This window comes from Perna viridis, chromosome 12 (genome assembly GCF_037379345.1).
Source record: "Perna viridis isolate PV_CMFRI_1.1 ecotype Kerala chromosome 12, ASM3737934v1, whole genome shotgun sequence".
NCBI classification, from domain to species: Eukaryota; Metazoa; Mollusca; class Bivalvia; order Mytilida; family Mytilidae; genus Perna; species Perna viridis.
In genome coordinates this window covers 31,354,685-31,374,055 of record NC_142456.1, presented here as the reverse complement: position 1 = coordinate 31,374,055, position 19,371 = coordinate 31,354,685, and the positions used below count along the sequence as shown (strand labels likewise).

Below are 19,371 nucleotides of genomic sequence, written 5' to 3'. Positions count from 1 at the left end.
CTCACCCATCCCCCTAATCTGGGACAGCTGTGGGAAAATACAATTGACCGAGGCACGCCAATTTCTTTTCGTAGTGATAGTGCTTACTTCCATTGTATGAATTTTGCATTTAAAGGAAATATCTGTTGACCTATGCAGCCCTTTTTTGTAGCCATTGTGATAGCATTTACATCTTACTTTTTATTATAGCAAAGAAAATATGATGTTTTAAGTAAATATTCGGACTTTTTTGTCTTCTTTTCAATACGATGATCAATTTGAAAATTAATTCTTATGATAGGAAGCTTTTCATATAACTAAACCAATAAATAAAGTACCGAAATTATGGTCACAAATCGGAGGGACAAATAAAAAAAATACATGACAAAATAACAGCAAAGTCAAGAAAACTATTTTCCCGACTAAGTGCTGGTATTTCAAAGTAAAATGGTGAGTCCAACCAAGTTCTCTACCCAGCCAAACCTGTTTAAAGAATATATACAGTTGACCTAAGGACCCCATTTTTTCTACATTGACGTTTTCGCTTTCATTATAGGAGTTTTTTCATCTAACGATTTCCTTTGGTACATTGAGAAGAAAACATTGGGAGAGACGTATCTTCGCAGCTGTATTCAGTTTTCAGATTCAGCAAAAAACATACTCGATAAACGTTTCACCTCCACATCTCTCTACAGGGTCGTTTACACTATGAGGCAGTTGATAGTTTCTAATAATGCTTCTTCAGTGTCGATTTTGACGGGTTCTGTTTGGTTCGACAATATGACGGAGTATATTAACATATTGAAGGACATCCAGGATGTTCTAGCAGAGGCCAGTAAATTAATTTAATTAATTAAAATAAACAAAATAAGTAGTATAAAAAACCCATCTGAAGTAGATAGGATTTTCTTTTTGCGTAAAAAGTGTTTGCCTATATTTTTAATTAAAAATCAAAGACTAAAATTTCTATGAGTAGAAATTAGTCTTTCCATAAAGCTATATACTCAGTACACCACTCGCCAAAAGAAGTCATTTATTCATACAAAACATGATATACATATAGCAGAATATATAAATCACGAAAATATGTTATCTTTTAAATGCTACGAAATGTATTTAAATTAATTTTGCTCGCCTTTTTATACTGAAAAGGAAATTCAAAGTTCACTATTTCGTTTTATATGACAAAGTAGCAATACGAATTGCACGCGATTTTTTTTAAATTCTAATATTCCAAATTAAGATTAAATAAATGTACTTCTTAACGTGAAGAAATTGCCGCTTGTTTTTCGAAGTTGTACCCAAAATTTTCTTTTTATATTTTTTTTTTAGGAAATACTTGAATCCTTAGAAAATTATCTAAGCAAGATAAGAAGAGACATATCCTTCCATGCATCTATTACCATTATATCAGTTGTGATGTTTCCAATTTTTGTTTTCTTTGTTTATCGTCTAACGAAAAAGCTACAAACTTTCGCAAACAATCTAAAAGATAAGACCGATGATTTGGAACAAGAAAGGAGGCGTTCGGAAAAACTCTTATGTGAAATGCTTCCGGCTGCTATAGCCAAGAAAATGCTACAACAAAAAGTCATACCTCCCGAGCATTTTAAATCGGTGACGATATATTTTTCCGATATCGTCGGTTTTACGACGATTTGTTCCATGAGTACCCCGATGGAAGTTATCAATATGTTAAACCACTTGTATGTAACGATTGACAAACGACTTGAATCGTATGATGTGTATAAAGTCGAAACAATAGGTATGTTTTAATTCATAGTATTTCGGATATTTAAAATCAAATCATTTTTGTTTGATACATTTATATACTGAATATTACATGTCAAAATATGTATCGCATGCTGTATCAACCCGAGACTCCTATATACTTCTAAGGGCCACTGGCCCGCGGGGTGATATAGGTCGAGGGTTAATACTATATGTGATACAGATTTGGACATGTCATATTCATTATATCATATATTTTAACTACACTTCAAGTGTGTTCCGTATAGGGGTGCGATATAGGGTATGCAATATAGGTCTAGAGGTGAAATATAGGGTATGTGATATAGGGTAAAATAAATAGGGTTTTAAACAAACACTTATAATGCATATACAAATAAAGGTATATTTTAATCTAAATATATGATATGTATTTATAACTTAATAGGTCTACGATATATTCACTGACACTAAAGAGATGTGCGTAACCATAATTACTCCTTTCGTCAGTTGCTCATTTTAAGTTTTTTCTTTACCTTAAGTTTTTAAATATAATTTGTTTTATTCGGTTCTTTCCATTGCTTATGTATATCGTCATTGTTCCATGAATTTATGTTTGAGCTTTTATCTTATTTTTGGATCGTTATGGTGTATCCGTCTGCACCATGAAAACTGATTTATTCAACGGGTCATAGTTTTCCTTTCATCGTTTGTCTACCCCGGACATGACTTTTTATGTGCATATCGACGCTTACCCTACCGGTGCACCTGATCAATGCTCCTAGTTTTTGGTGGAGTCTAAGTTGCTCATTTGCTTTTGTTACTTTGTATGTATGATTTTAGTTACTTTATGTTCTTTGTGGTGTGTGTCTGTTTTCCATGTCTGGTCTTTGTCCCTGGATTACATTCTTTTGATTACCGCTGTAACCTTGGTTCTCTTGATTAATCTTTGACATATTTCAATGATCCTACTGCTGATGCTTCGGTGTTGTTTTTGGCGATATTTCTTACGTGTTTTGTTCGGGTGCTGCAGATGAGAGGTTGCTCCTTTTTTGCAATTATAATTTGAGTGGTATTTTTTTTATTCATTCTGGTAAAAGATGTGCCTTTCAAAATTCCATCATTTCAATTTCGCCAGATTGTGAATTTACTAATAAAATGTAAAGTGGCTCCATATCATGCAAACTGTTTATCGGTAAGTAATAATAACAATAGTACAAACGACGTAGGACAAATTATTACCTGGTACACTCTATAACCAACAAAGAACAGAAAAAAGCGACAAAATGAATACAGGAAACGGACAAAAAAAAACCAAAACATAACAAAACTGAAAATGGGGTAAATAATTTTGATTCAGAAAGGTGAAAAAATCATGCCTCTTGCAGCTGTCATACTATTGTATGTATTAGACTAGTTGATGGCCCAACTTTCTGAACAAAATCATAATTTCTATTGTTATTTTGTTTTGTAATATGTAAGTGTATACGGGGGTAGGGAAAATTGTGTTAGGGTTTGAAAAAGGGAACTTCATATAGAGCATTCGAGTTTAAGATGTGTGATGGGTATATATTTGAAAAGTTTTCAAATAGAATTCTACAAAACTCTGAAAAGTAATTTTGATAATTCAAATCATTCTTTGTTGAAAAAATATACATTAAAGTTTGACTTTGTCTATGTGTGTATTTTTAATCATAGAATAAGAAAACAATAAATGATTGATCTCTATGTGTAGAGCAAATATTTCTCTCAAACAAATGTTCATTGATCCGACTAATCCTTACCAGTATCGTTCATAAATTAACATCGTGCTTGTCACATCTATTTAACCCTTCCCATAATTGTTAAATAATCGAATGCGTTCTTGCAAGTTGTCTGGTAAGAGTCTTTCTGCCTTAAAATTCGAAAATCGTCTGACGGTATTGTAATGTTATGGAAAGTAATGGGTTCATTAAAAAAAATCTTTTTAAGTGCTTGCAACTGAATGTTCTATTGTCGTTACTGCATTATTTACTTATAATAAGTTTTCACATACCATGACAATAATTGAAAACAAAATATTATCATATTTATTAATTAATTGTATAGTGAATAGTATGTGACTTTGTCGGATAAATTTGAACGAAAATATTGCACAAAATACTCTAAGAAACTCGCGGAAATTGAAAAATACATCATTACAGCTACAGCTACAGTATTCGTAAAAGCTTCAATGAAGCTCGTTATAATTGATTCATCAACTGCAACATTAAGTGGCCGTCGATCATAACAAACAGCAAAACGAACGTAACACTTTGTTCTAAAGTCATGGAAGTAATCTGTAAAAATTATAAACAAACCATATACTGAAAATTGATTATTCCAAAGAATAAAGTAGTTTTCGCTGCTTTTGAGTACTGCCTTAAAAGGACTCAAGCTCGTCAGACCTTAAAGTGCAAATTTGAAGAAAAAGATTTCTTAAAAAAATATTTTTGCTGTATTTTTTTCTCAGGATTCCGCTCTAATTAAAAAAAAACGAAGAATACAACTCCTTAAAGCTGGTAGTAATAAAATTAAATTGTACAGTATTTCAGATAAATATTTTGTACAGATGATTAAAGGTGATTTCTTATTTTTTTCTAAAACTTTTCATTTTACGATCGCGTTAAAATAATGCAATGTCATGAGGAAGCTCGTGTTATCTGATTATCACCCAAAAATGTAGAGACATTCATACGTTATCCTATGATTTTCGAAATAAAAGTAAAACCTTTCGAAATCTAGATGATACAAAGAATTCTGGATTTTATTGCTACGACATAATTACTCTTGTCGAAAACTTTTGCTGTTTTATCTTAGTATTATCGAAGTTGTATGATGTAATATTTTAAAAGTTTCTATCCTTAAAATGTATATGTAGTTAAAGGAAATATATCGATTAAAATCGTTGGTTGCAATACCTACAAAAGAAGTCTTAAGTAAAAGTTCTAGAATGACTTCTCTTCACATTTTTAATATAATTGTGTCGTCATCAACCATTTTTTTTAATGATTTACCCTTTGAAGTTTGATCATAAAATTAGATTATGAGGGATGACTGTTATATATTTTTCTGTCTGTTTGAACTACATCAATGAGAGCCTTCAGGTCACAATATCATTCACAAATTTAACATTCAATATATATAATAAGTATTCAATTCTGATGTATTTCTAAGGATATATTTGGGGAAAAAATAAACTAACAATTACGTTGTCATCAAGTTCTTATCTTCCGTTTATTTCAATATTAAGTAACTGTCTTTGTAAGAATCATGCAAAATCTGAAAAATGTGATAAACCACAAAATAGGCTACATATTTTTATTTTTGTAATTAAGTTGTTTTATGGGTCAATAGTATGAAATGTGTAATTATTCATTCAAATCTGCTTCCTCTTAGGAGATAATCAACATTGAAAATCCAATAGATTCTATTGTTTTTGGGTGTCATTTACAGAATTATCTCCCTTAATTTTGAAATCTACAGTGCATTCTATATAATTTTTTATCTCCTAAGAACATGGGTTATATGAAAAACTGAATGCTAATTTGTGTTTACTATGGTAATTCAAACAAAATATCAAAAATAAAAATATGTAGGCTTTTTGCCCATGAATAACATTTTGCATGATTCTTAGCTGGAGTGCTACTTAAATGAAATCTACACATGCAAATGGATGCAGTTCTGTAAAAATGAAATTTTGAAGTGACGTTTGTATAAGAACTATCAAAATGATTTTGTGAAAGTGCTTGAAAAACTTTCTAAAAAAGTCAAATTTGAAATAGTTTGACTTTTAATTACCTGATGTCATAGTATTTTGACATTGAAGCTATATATTCGAGATTTTTGTTCGATTGTATATATTGAGTACGTTAATCACATTTTTCATTAGCATTTATTGATGTTCGAAAGAATAACAATTACTTCATAGGGTTGTGAAATCTTTTAAGATCTTTCAAGTTAGAACAGTATTAGTAAAACAAAATAACGGATTGACATGCTCTTTTAAGATAAAATATATATAAGCATTTGAAATATTGTCGGGAAAAGGATTTATCTTTTTTCTAACGGTTTTTTTCACAGTTGGTTTTATCTATCAAAAAGACGAAGAAATATCAAGTTTTTCATACAAACTTATCAAATAACATTTTAAGATATGTTTCATGAAATTGTGAATCAAAAAGTGGGGGGCACTGGATAACAATTATTTATGCTATGAAATGGATAACACCAGAAGAGAAAAAAAAAATGCCTGAATATGAGCAGCAAACATACTTCAGGAAAAGTTACTAACCCATCGGTCTGACAATATAAATTCACTCACAGAAATCGTCTCTATTTAAAAGCTCCACTATCTGATCTCTAAATCTCTGAATTGATCCAGAAATCTTACAATAGAAAGTTAGAAAATTGAGTTTTCAACAGAGTTATCTTCCCTGTCAATATTCAGCTCATTCCATTGAAATTATAACTCAATTTACCATTTTTATTATAAAATTTGACTATTTGCACCATCAGAATTAAGGAATAAATATTTTCCATACCATAGTAGACCATTGAGTTAAAAGTTCAAAAATATGGTTTTTTTTTAAGATTCTGTTGAAAATTTCTGAGCAAATCCAAAAATCTTTTTAAGTAGAGAAAGCATCCTTGAGTGATATTTTATTGTCAGATCGGTGGGGTTTTGACATGCATGTTTCGGATATTTCCAATTTTCCCTGATTCCTACAAACACACACAGTTAGTGATTATATCTGCAGTTGTGAATACATTTCAGGTGACGCATACATGGTTGTATCGGGACTTCCGGTACGAAATGATGACAGGCATTCATTTGAGATAGCAGTGATGGCTTTAGATATAATGCATGTTGTCAGTGCGACACAAATACCACATATACCTAACGAGTTTTGGAAAATCCGAATAGGTATAAATACTGGTAAGGACTTATAAAGAATTACATGTACTATTTAGGACGTAGACCTAGAATAATTGACGTAACTCTTGGAATCAGTCATATGTTTATATCATATTCAATTTTTCCAAAGCCTTTCAAGCTTGCCTTTGAAACAGAATGAAATCAGTCCAAGTTACTTTGATGCTCGCATGAGATTGATGTCGAATGGTAAATGTAAACGTTCAATGATTTTTAAGAGTTGTGTTTCTTACCCTAAGTCTCCTAAAACAACAATTCAAATTTTAAGATAGTTTGATAACGGCAAAAAATAGTGCGCGTGGGCTGAGATATACACACGTATCTAATCAACTCCAATATGGTTTCAGGCACCATTATACATCATTTACCTTATAAACACGGGCAAAATTAGTTTAGAGTTGATTTTAGAACACTAAACACTGTATTGCGTAACAGGTGGAATATATTATATATTGGTATAACTAAATGAAAAAAGAAACTTTTTTGAGTTTTTCCATTCTCATATTTATCGAAGAACGTCACTTCTATATATATATATATATATATATTTAACAAAGCTGGAACAGTTTCAATTAAAATTCAAATGTACTGTACTAATTATCATATGTTATTGTGGGCTTCGTACGTGGTGTAAAAAAGCGAAATCAAACTCAGCACAGGATTTTAGTGAATCATTGACCTTACCTTAAGAACTGTTAAATGTGTTCAATAATGTTTTATATAAGGTCCCGTTGTGGCTGGTGTGGTGGGGATAAAAATGCCTCGTTATTGTTTGTTTGGAGATACAGTCAACGTTGCGTCAAGAATGGAGTCTACAAGCTTGCGTAAGTTATACCCGTTTTACAAAAAAAAATTAACACTTTCATATTCCGACCTGACTTTCTTAAATAAAATCTGAAAGTATTTGATTTTTTTTTTTTTTTTTGAAAACCCATCCTAATGTTTTATAGGATATTGACTCATATATACATGCTCTCAAATTGCGTGCTAAATGTAGTTTCGATGATACTCAATATCGGATATAATTCGCAAAATCATCCTAATATGTCAAATTAAGCCATCCATAATGTATCTTCTCCAAATATCAAACCGATTTTTTAGGGGGTTCAATGAATTAGCAGTAAATCATAATAATTTAATAGCAGTCTTTGTATTAAGTATGTTAGTTATGTTGATTTTGAGATATTTGATACAACCCATTATGGGCTACACGTTTTTGTTTTTGATATTTATTAGATATCTGGATCTTTATGAGATGATTTACGTCGAAAATCCAAACGTTTCGAAAGTATTTCAGTGTCACTTACGGATTTATCTTAAATTTTAATTGTACAATACATTTTACAAAATTTATATTTCTTAAGAATTTGAAAAAAGCCCATTGTTAATTTCTGTATAATATAACATTTTTAACACATTATCAAAAATTAAAATATATAGGATTTCCAACCATGTATTAAATTTTGCATGATGCTTAGGCGGACACTTATTACATGTAACTACTTGATTGTTTCCTTCAGCTTCCATGATCCAAATAACATTGAGCACAGCAGAAGCCCTAGAGAGATTTAGTGGATTTAACGTTCATCCACGCGGAGAACTTAGAGTAAAGGTATTTATAAATTTTAAGAAAAAATGTATTGTCTTAATATCAAAAGGAAGTCATAAAATGTTTGTTTAAATCAGCTGCTATATTATATGGATCATGCTCATTTTTTTTTGCTGGTTCTAATGTATTCCAAGGCTACAATTAATCAATCACTTCTTTTTGCACTAGACGGAAAATTAGACAAAAACAGCAAATCTTTTAAGATAATATTTCAGTCCCTTAATTATTTTTTTTTAATTTTAATTTTTTTTTAAGAGTAATCAAGGGAACCGAGATTCGAGTGGAAATCATAAGAATATAATCCAGGGACAAAGACCAGATTTGGAAAACAGAAAAACACAGAAAAGAATATAAAAAAAACGAAAATAATACATACGAAGTGACAAAAGTAAATGAGGAATACGGAAAACTGGGAGCATGGATAAGGTGCACCGGGTAAGCATCCTCTGCTTTTCTAGAAACACCCCCCGATCTGCTCATAAAAAGTAAAGTCTGGGGTAGACGAAAGAGGAAATAAAAACTATGGTACGTTGAAAGACAATTCACTCTCAGTAGTGATGACTTCAATCTTGTAGCAATATAATCCTTTTTCCTGAAGCCTAATAGTTAGAAATCTAGCGCGATACAAAAAAATTGCGTATTTACGGAAAGCTCTGACATCTCATGAGTGGTGTTATGAAAACTCTATACGCAGATGCTGACGGAATGCCACTGATGAAAGAAAGTTGACAATACAGAAAATTCATAGCGTTTGTCGTATAGTTTGGTCAATAGATTTCCTTTACCATCAATCTCTAAGCGTAGGTCAAGAAATGCGGTTGATATCACAATGTCTGTAGTATTCGTTTTCTTAAATTCTTTGCGGTAAGTGCGATATAATCCCCTAAACTAGGATAGTTTAATATTATAAGCCATCTATATAGCAGAAAATGAGATTAAAGGACCTAGCTAAACGTGTTCCCTCTTTTGGATCAGATCAGCTTTAAAATCAGCCTCATAAGATTGAAGTAATATGTCAGCACACAGAGGAGCACAATTTGTTCCCATTGGAATGCCGACCGTTTTTTGAAAAACGCGCCCACCACACTGAACAAATATGATGTCGATTAAATTTCCAGTGATTTGAAAAATCTTCGGTATACTTGGAAACTGATTTCGAATTGTTGTTTTCTTTTACAAAATATGAGGAATCTCTGCCATGAACTACATATTTGTATCTTGGCGTACCGTCTTTCTTGGAGTTACAACGATGTGTAATGTTTTTGAGTCGGGATTTTAACTCAGTATGGTATAAAGAGTTGAAGAATCATATGTTTTGATGCTATTCTATTTTGACAATAATCTTGAATTGAGGGTTTCCAAATGATCTTTCGAATTTTGTCGATCCATATTGAATTAATACCACTACGGGAGTAACAAGTGTCGTGGTAGAACTGGAGACCCTCGTTGACAACTGTGAATATAGACGTTAAAAGTTTTGAAGGAGGTTCTGGTAGTACATGATGCAGATCCAGCATTGTTTGGATGGATTCTTGTGGAGTGTAGGAATCCAGTACATAGACGGCAGATCACAATCGTCGTCTTTGATAGAGAGACCAGAAGAGGATATCACAGATATATGTTTTTTTTCCTTCTCTTTGGAAAGTGTGGTAGCAGTTTAGGTCTTTATACTGCTATTACAATTTTCTGCGTTTACCTTTGATAATCTACGTTGAATGAAGTACGTTTCGCGTACAAACACAATGTTGTTTTGGGCTTTGTCTGCTGGCCTGACAACATGTTTATCATATATTGTAGACAGTGTTTTTCCTTCGTCGGGTCTTTGAAAACTGATATACAATTGACACCCATTGGCATATTAAAAATTTCATACGTTTCAAATCAAAGACATCACAGCTTTTATCCACTTTGACATAGAATCAATGTCAAAAGTGTCGGCAATCCGACTTTTTACTTATTTGCATATTATATGTCTGTCATATAGCCGATATGAGAATGTCATCCCATGAGTGTCTTTTCTTTTTAATATATGTCAGGATTAATTATTCAGTATAGAAGGAATGGTCACATTAAATGTTTTTGCTAACGTTGGGCTGGAACCAATCATAGCAGGCTTTGAATGTTAATTTAGACCCACAATAGATTTATACTGTCAGACTTTGTGAAAATGGGAAAATTGCAGATAAAGATGCATTAGATACATATTTCCCTTGGGTTCATAGGTCGAAGCATCATCGGCATCCCATAAATGGTTCGAAATTGTTTCGTTTGGGAAATGGAATACTTGTTTGATTTTTAAACGCAGTTGCAGAACGTGCAACGATGAAGTCTTACATTTTCCCGCTAGTCCAGACCATGGAGTTGCACCATCAGCAAAATCCTTATATAAATGCGAATAGCTCCGTCACTCATAGGCACATTAACCATGAAATATACAACTAATAAAATATCACCAGAATGATCTTTTGGCGAAACATAAGTTACTTAGGGAGGTAGACCTAGAGTAAGGGAAATGACTCATTCAATCAGTGATATGTTTGTATCATATTCAATTTCACCAAAGACTTTCAAGCTTTCCTTTGAAATAGAATGAAATCAGTCCGAGTTACTTAGATGTTTACATAAGATTGATTTAAATTTGTGAATACAAACATTACAATGATTTGTAACAGTAGTGTCTTTGAAATAGAATGAAATGATTTCATTCTATTTCAAAATCTATATCGAATAATTAATCCTGACCTATATTGAAAACAAAAGACATCCATTGGATGACATTTAAATAAGTTACTTTTCATGTATTTATTTTTCGTTTTAGGGAAAGGGAGTTATGACAACCTTCTGGCTCTATGGGTACCACTCAATTGACCACATTTCAACATAACGTTTTGGCTGTACGATTAACAGTCACACTGACTGCATTTTACCGCATTGTTTTGACTGTACGAATGCCAGCCAAATTGACTACACTTCACCCTATTGTCTTGACAGCGCGGGTGCCAGTCAAATTGACAACATTTCACAGCATTGTTTTGGCTGTACGGGTATCAGTTAAGTTGACTACATTTCAACTTTTCGTTTTGTCTATACGGGTACCAATCCAGTAGACTATATTTCACCATAGAAACGAAGTACAAATATATAGACACAACAGACACAATAAAACAGAAAACCATGTGATTCTGTGATGTAATTAGGTAGCAATTGTGATAGAAATCGGACAGAAGGTTCATAAAATAACTTCGTGCTTGTCACATCCATTTAACTCTTCCATAACTGTTAAATATCGAATGCGTTCTTGCAAGTTGTCTGGTAAGAGTCTTTCTGCTTAAATACCGAAAATCGTGTGACGGACTTGTAATGTTATGGAAAGTAATGGGTTCATAAAAACAAAATTCTTAAGTGCTTGCAACTGAATGTTCTATTGTCGTTACCGCATTATTTACTTCTGATAAGTTTTCACATACGAAGACAATAAATGAAAACAAAATATTATCATATTCATTAGTGAATTGTACAGTGAATAGTATGTGAATTTGTTTGATACATTTGAACGCAAATATTGCACAAAATACTCGCGGAAATGGAAAAAGACATCATTACAGCTAGGGCCTACAACTACAGCTACAGTATTCGCAAAAGCTTCAATGAAGCTCATTATAATTGATTCATCAACTGCAACATTAACAGGCCGTCGATCATAACAAACAGCAAAACGAACGTAACACTTTGTTCTAAGGTCATGGAAGTAATCTGTAAAAATTATAAATAAACCATACACTGAAAATTGATTATTCCAAAGAATAAAAGTCTTTTCGCTGCTTTTGAGTACTGCCTTAAAAGGACTCAAGCTCAGCTGACCTTAAAGTGCAAATTTGAAGAAAAAGATTTCTTAAAAAAAAATTTTTGCTGTAATTTTTTTTCTCAGGATTCCACGCTAATTGAAAAAAAACGAAGAATACAACTTCTTAAAGCTGGCAGTAATAAAATTAAATTGTACAATATTTCAGATAAATATTTTGTGCAGATGATTAAGGGTGATTTCTTTTTTTTTCTTAAACTTTTCATTTTACGACCGCCTAAAAATAATGCAATGCCATGAGGAAATTTGTGTTTTCTGATATTTACCAAAAAATGCAGGGACATTCACACGTTATACTATGATTTTCGAAATAAAGTAAAACCTTAGAAATCTAGATGATACAAAGACTTCTGGATTTTATTACTACGATATAATTATTCTTGTCGAAAACATTTGCTGCTTATTCTTGTCACGGACGTTGTTCCATACCTCGTTATATTGTTTCTTTATTCTTTCCTAGTACTTTTTTCTTCATTCTATCTTTCCTCAGTTCATTTTATCGTAACTATGACACTCTGGTGACAGAGTAATCGAGGGAACCAAGGTAATAGCGGTAATCAAAAGAATGCAATCCAGGGACAAAGACCAGACATTGAAAACAAGACATACACAACAAAGACCATAAAGTAACTAAAATAATACATTAACAAAAGAAAATGACCAACTCGGACTCCACTAAAAACTCGGAGCATGGACCAGGAGCATCGGTAGGGTAGAGTCTCCAATGCTTTATATTGTAAAGAATTTTGTTAAAATAAACGTAAACCAATAACACGGCAGTGTGAAATATTTTGCTCGCATCTTTTCCATGTCATTATTACATTTTGCATGTTACTGATTGCGACTTGCATAATTTTATGAAGTAGTTTAATTAATTTCAATTTTTCATCAATAAAGAGGAAAGGTTCAAGCCATACAGAAATTCCAATATCCTGTCAGTTCCTATTTGTTTCTACAAAGGAAGCATGACAACGCTAACCTTAAAAGACATATCTTAAATTAAAAAGAAGTACTCACTGTTGTGCAGAAAGGTGTATCATAAATGACTAATGAATGGAATTCATCAAATTTTTATAGCTCGTTTTATCATTGTAGTTTCTCATCACTGTCCCAGGTGAAGGTTGGGGTGAACGCTCACAAACATGTTTAGTCCCATTACATATTTTATGTGCCTTTCCCAAAACAGGAACATGTATTCCAGTAATTTTTGCTTTTGTATGTCCACAATTATTCTTTGTACGTGTTTTTTCTATGAATTTGGTCGATTTTCCTCATTATGAATATTTTCACATCGTTTATTTTGGGGTCATTTACAACTGCTTTATGTATTGGATTTGCCCATCATTGAAGACCGAGTAGTGACCTACAAAAGTTTAATTGTTCGTTGATAGGCATTTGGTTTATGACTTTCATACTACATCTCCTATTTTTAATTTTGTTTGTACTACAAGTAGAAACACCAGTTAGCTCATCCGACTTCCGTTGATGGTCGTCATCCGTCTGTCGTTAATCGTCTTTCAGCTAATATCTCAAAACAACCTAGGGATTACACAAATCGTAGTATTATCGAAGTTGTTTGATGTGATATTTTAAAATTTTCTATCCTTAAAATGTATATGTAGTTAAAGGAAATATATCGATTAAAATCGTTGGTTGCAATACCTACAAAAGAAGTCTTAAGTAAAAGTTCTAGAATGACTTCTTTTCACATTTTTAATGTGATTGTGACGTCATCAACCTTTTTTTAATGATTTACCCTTTGAAATTTGATCATAAAATTATTATGAGGGATAACTGTTATATATTGTTTGAATTACATCAATGAGAGTCTTTAGGTCAATATATCATTCACATATTTAACATTCAATATATATAATAAGTATTCAATTCTGATGTATTTCTAAGGATATATTTGGGGAAAAAATAAACTAACGATCAAGTTGTCATCAAGTTCTTATCTTCCGTTTTTTTTATCAATATTAAGTAACTGTCTTTGTAAGAATCATGCAAAATCAGAAAAATGTGATACACCACAAAATAGGCTACATATTTTTATTTCTGTAATTAAGTTGTTTTATGGGTCTATAGTATGAAATGCGTAATTATTCATTCAAGTCTGCTTTCTCTTAGGAGATAATCAACATTGAAAATCCAATAGATCCTATTGTATTTGGGTGTCATTTACAGAGTTATCTCCCTTAATTATGAAATATACAGTGCATTCTATATAATTTTTATCTCCTAAGAACACGGATTATATGAGAGAGCAATCAAGGGAACCAAGGTTATAGAGGTAATCAAAAGAATGTAATCCAGGGACAAAGACCAGACATGGAAAGCAGACATACACAACAAAGAACATAAAGTAACTAAAATCATACATACAAAGTAACAAAAGTAAATGAGCAACTCGGACTCCACTAAAAACTAGGAGCATGGACCAGGTGCACCGGTAGGGTAAGCGTCATCTGCTTTTCTAGAAACATCCGCCGAGTTGCTCACAAAAGTCAAGTCCGGGGTAGACAAACCAGGGAAGGATAACTATGACCCGTTGAATAAATCAGTTTTCATGGTGCTGATGGATACACCATAACGATCCACGAGTTCATGATAACGACCATAAAACTTCCGTAGTGATGACTTCAGTCTTGTAGCAACATAACCCTTTTCCAGAAGCCTACGTGTTAGAGTTCTAGCGCGGAAAACTGAATGCAAATTTCTGTTTACTATGGTAATTCAAACAAAATATCAAAAATAAAAATATGTAGGCTTTTTGCCCATGAATAACATTTTGCATGATTCTAAGCTGGAGTGCTACTTAAATGAAATCTACACATGCAAATGGATGCAGTTCTGTAAAAATGAAATTTTGAAGTGACGTTTGTATAAGAAGTATCAAAATGATTTTGTGAAAGTGCTTGAAAAACTTTCTTAAAAAGTCAAATTTGAAATAGTTTGACTTTTAATTAGCTGATGTCATAGTATTTTGACCTTGAAGCTATATGTTAGAGAATTTTGTTCGATTGTATATATTGAGTACGTTAATCATATTTTCATTAGCATTTATGGATGTTCGAAAAAATAACAAGTACTTCATAGGGTTGTGAAATCTTTTAAGATCTTTTAAGTTAGAACAGCATTAGTAAAACAAAATGACGGATTAACGTGCTCTGTAAGATAAGATATATAAGCATTTGAAATATTGTCGGGAAAAGAATTTATCTTGCTTCTAACGGGTTTTTTCTCAGTTGGGTTTATCTATCAAAAAGACGAAGAAATATTAAGTTTTTCATACAATCTTATCAAATAACATTTTAAGATATGTTTCATGAAATTATGAATCGAAAAGTGGAGGACACTGGGTAACAATTATTTATGCTATGAAATGGATAACATCAGAAGAGAAAAAAAAATGCCTGAATATGAGCAGCGAACATACTTCAGACAAAGTAACTAACCCATCGGTCTGACAATATGATTTCACTCACAGAAGTGAGTTTGTTATTTAACAAAGATGTAACAGTTTCAATTAAAATTCAAATGTACTGTACTAATTATCATATGTTATTGGGGGCTTCGAACGTGGTGTAAAAAAGCGAAATCAAACTCAGCACAGGATTTTAGTGAATCATTGACCTTACCTTAAGAACTGTTAACTGTGTTCAATAATGTTTTATATAAGGTCCCGTTGTGGCTGGTGTGGTGGGGATAAAAATGCCTCGTTATTGTTTGTTTGGAGATACAGTCAACGTTGCGTCAAGAATGGAGTCTACAGGCTTGTGTAAGTTACACCCGTTTTACTAAAAAGAATTAACTTTCATATTCCGACCTGACTTTTTTAAATAAAATCTGAAAGTATTTGATTTTTTTTGAAAACCCATCCCAAAGTATTATAGGATATTGACTCATATATTCATGCTCTCAAATTGCGTGCTAAATGTAGCTTCGATGATACTCACTATCGGATATAATTCGCAAAATCATCCTAATATGTCAAATTAAGCCATCCATAATGTATCTTCTCCAAATATCAAACCGATTTTTAGTGGGTTCATTGAATTAGCAGTAAATTATAATAATTAAATAGCAGTCTATGTATTAAGTATGTTAGTTATGTTGATTTTGAGATATTTGATACAACCCATTATGGGCTACACGTTTTTGTTTTTGATATTAAATAGATATCTGGATCTTTATGAGATGATTTACGTCGAAAATCCAAACGTTGCGGTTGTATTTCAGTGTCACTTACGGATTTATCTTAAATTTTAATTGGACAATACATTTTGCATACTTTATATTTCTTAAGAATTTGAAAAGCCCATTGTTAATTTCTGTATAATATAACATTTTAAGTATTTCCTCATACTTTGTAAGAAATAAGTCCTAATCATCTTCCAAATATACAGAGGAAGATGTTTACAAAATGCTGGAATCTTTAATCGACAACATATTTGTCCAGTGTGGTGGGCGTGTTTTTCCACAAACGGTCGGCATTCCAATGGGAGAACAAATTGTGCCTCTTTTACTTGCTGACCTATTCCTTCACTCTTATGAAGCTGACTTTATAGCTGATCTGATTAGAAAGAAAGAATATTGTTTGGCTAGATCCTTCAATCTCAGTTTTTGCTATATAGATGACGTATTATCTTCAAAGAATCCTAATTTCGGGTATTTGATACATCGCATCTACCCAAAAGAACTTGAGATAAAGGATACTACAGATACTGTGAAGTCAGCCTCATATCTTGACCTAAACTTAGAAATCGATGGTTAAAGAAAACTATTGACCAAACTTTACGACAAACGTGATGACTTTTCATTCAGAATTGTCAACTTTCTTTTCATTTGTGGCAACATCCCTTCGGCTCTTGCGTATGGAGTATTCATATCACAACTCATAAGTTATGCCAGAGCTTGCCGAAACTACGCAGACGTTTTGTATCACGCTAGAACAAATAGGCTTCTGGAACAGGGTTATGTTGCTACAAGATTGAAGTCATCTCTACAGAAGTTTTATGGTCGTCATCATGAACTCGTGGATCGTTATGGTGTATCCATCAGCACCATGAAAACTGATTTATTCAACGGGTCATAGTTTTCCTTTCCTCTTTCGTCTACCCCGGACTTTTTTATGAGCAACTCGGGAGAGGGTTGTGTTTCTAGAAAAGCAGACGATGCTTACCCTACCGGTGCACCTTATCCATGCTCCCAGTTTTCCGTGTTGCTCATTTACTTTTGTCACTTCGTATGTATTATTTTGTATTTTTTATATTCTTTTCTGTATTTGTCTATTTTCCATGTCTGGTCTATGTCCCTGGATTACATTCTTATCCATGCTCCCAGTGCTACCATCAATCTCCAAGCGTAGGTCAAGAAATGAGGTTGATCTCACAATGTCTGTAGTATTCGCTTACAATTACAATTACAATGATTTGTAACAGTAGTGTCTTTGAAATAGAATGAAATGATTTCATTCTATTTCAAAATCTATATCGAATAATTAATCCTGACCTATATATAAAAAAAAGACACTCGTGGGATGACATTCTCATATCGGCCATATGACAGACATATAATATGCAAATAAGTAAAATGTCGGATTGCCGACCCTTTTGACATTGATTCCATGTCAAAGAGGATAAAAGCTGTGAAGTCTTTGATTTGAAAGGTATGAATTTTTTAATATGCCAATGGGTATCAATGCTTTATCAGTTTTCAAAGACCCGACGAAGGAAAAACACTGTCTACAATATATGACAAACATGTCGTCAGGCCAGCAGACAAAGTTCAAAACAACACTGTTTGTACGCGAAATGTATTACATCCAATGTAGATTTTCAAAGGTAAACGCAGACAATAATAATAGCAGTATAAAGACCTAAACTGCTACCACATTTTCCAAAGAGAAGATAGTAGAAAAAAAACATATATCTGTGATATCCTCTTTTGGTCTCTCTACCAAAGACGATGATTGTGATCTGCCGTCTATGTATTGGATTCCTTAACTCCACTCATACAAACAACGCTGGATCTGCATCATGTACTACCGAAACCTCCTTCAACTTTTAACGTCTATATTCACCGTTGTCAAAGAGGGTCTCCAGTCCTACCACGACACTTGTTACTCCCGTAGTGGTATTAATACAACATGGATCGGCAAAATTCGAAAGATCATTTGGAAACCCTCAATTCAAGATTATTGTCAGAATAAAATAGCATCAAAACATATGATTTTTCAACTCTTTATACCATACTGAGTTAAAATCCCGACTCAAAAACATTACACATCCTTGAAAAACGGTACGCCTAGATACAAATATGCAGGTCATGGTAGAGATTCCTCATATTTTGTAAAAGAAAACAACAATTCCAAATCAGTTTCCAAGTATACCGAAGAAGATTTTTCAAATAACTGGAATTTTAATCGACAACATATTTGTTCAGTGTGGTGGGCGCAGTTTTCAAAAAACGGTCGGCATTCCAATTGGAACATATTGTGCTCCTCTGTGTGCTGACCTATTACGTTACTCTTATGTGGCTGATTTTAAAGCTGATCTGATTCAAAGGAGGGAACACGTTTAGCTAGGTCCTTTAATCTCATTTTCTGTCATATAGATGGCTTATATCATTAAACTGTCCTAGTTTCGAGGATTTATACAACCTCCTTAAAGTATAATTTAAATAAGTCTACCTCCTTAAAGTACAATTTAAATAAGTTACTTTTCATGTATTTATTTTTCGTTTTAGGGAAAGGGAGTTATGACAACCTTCTGGCTCTATGGGTACCAGTCAATTGACCACATTTCAACATAACGTTTTGGATGTACGATTAACAGTCAAACGACTGCATTTCACCATATTGTATTGACTGTACGGATACCAGCCAAATTGACTACACTTCACCTTATTATCTTGACAGTGCGGGTGCCAGTCAAATTGACAACATTTCACAGCATTGTTTTGGCTGTACGGGTATCAGTTAAGTTGACTACATTTCAACTTTTCGTTTTGTCTACACGGGTACCAATCCAGTGGACTATATTTCACCATAGAAACGAAGTACAAATATATAGACACAATAGACACAATAAAACAGAAAACCATGTGATTCTGTGATTAAATTAGGTAGCAATTGCGATAGAAATCGGACATGAGGTTCATAAAATAACTTCGAGCTTTTCACATCCTTTTAACTCTTCCATAATTGTTAAATATGGAATGCGTTGTTGCAAGTTG

At 32.6% G+C, this 19,371-nt stretch overlaps 1 protein-coding gene across 1 annotated transcript; it reads left to right on the top strand.

Annotated features, from left to right (window-relative positions):
• The first annotated feature begins 672 nt into the window (after positions 1-672).
• On the top strand, positions 673-11,154 carry LOC148602025 (guanylate cyclase 2G-like). The gene is made up of 6 exons (XM_088554452.1): positions 673-810; positions 1,312-1,744; positions 6,503-6,664; positions 7,387-7,485; positions 8,182-8,273; positions 11,089-11,154. Exons 1-6 carry the CDS (start codon positions 688-690, stop codon positions 11,152-11,154), a joined length of 975 nt encoding a protein of 324 aa, XP_088410578.1. The 5' UTR covers positions 673-687.
• Positions 11,155-19,371: the final 8,217 nt, after the last annotated feature.

Coding starts and splice junctions, on each gene's coding strand:
- LOC148602025 (XM_088554452.1), top strand. CDS start 688: ATGAGGCAGTTGATAGTTTCTAATAATGCTTCTTCAGTGTCGATTTTG. Junction 1,745..6,502: donor GTATAAAGTCGAAACAATAG/GTATGTTTTAAT, acceptor AATACATTTCAG/GTGACGCATACATGGTTGTA. Junction 6,665..7,386: donor CCGAATAGGTATAAATACTG/GTAAGGACTTAT, acceptor GTTTTATATAAG/GTCCCGTTGTGGCTGGTGTG.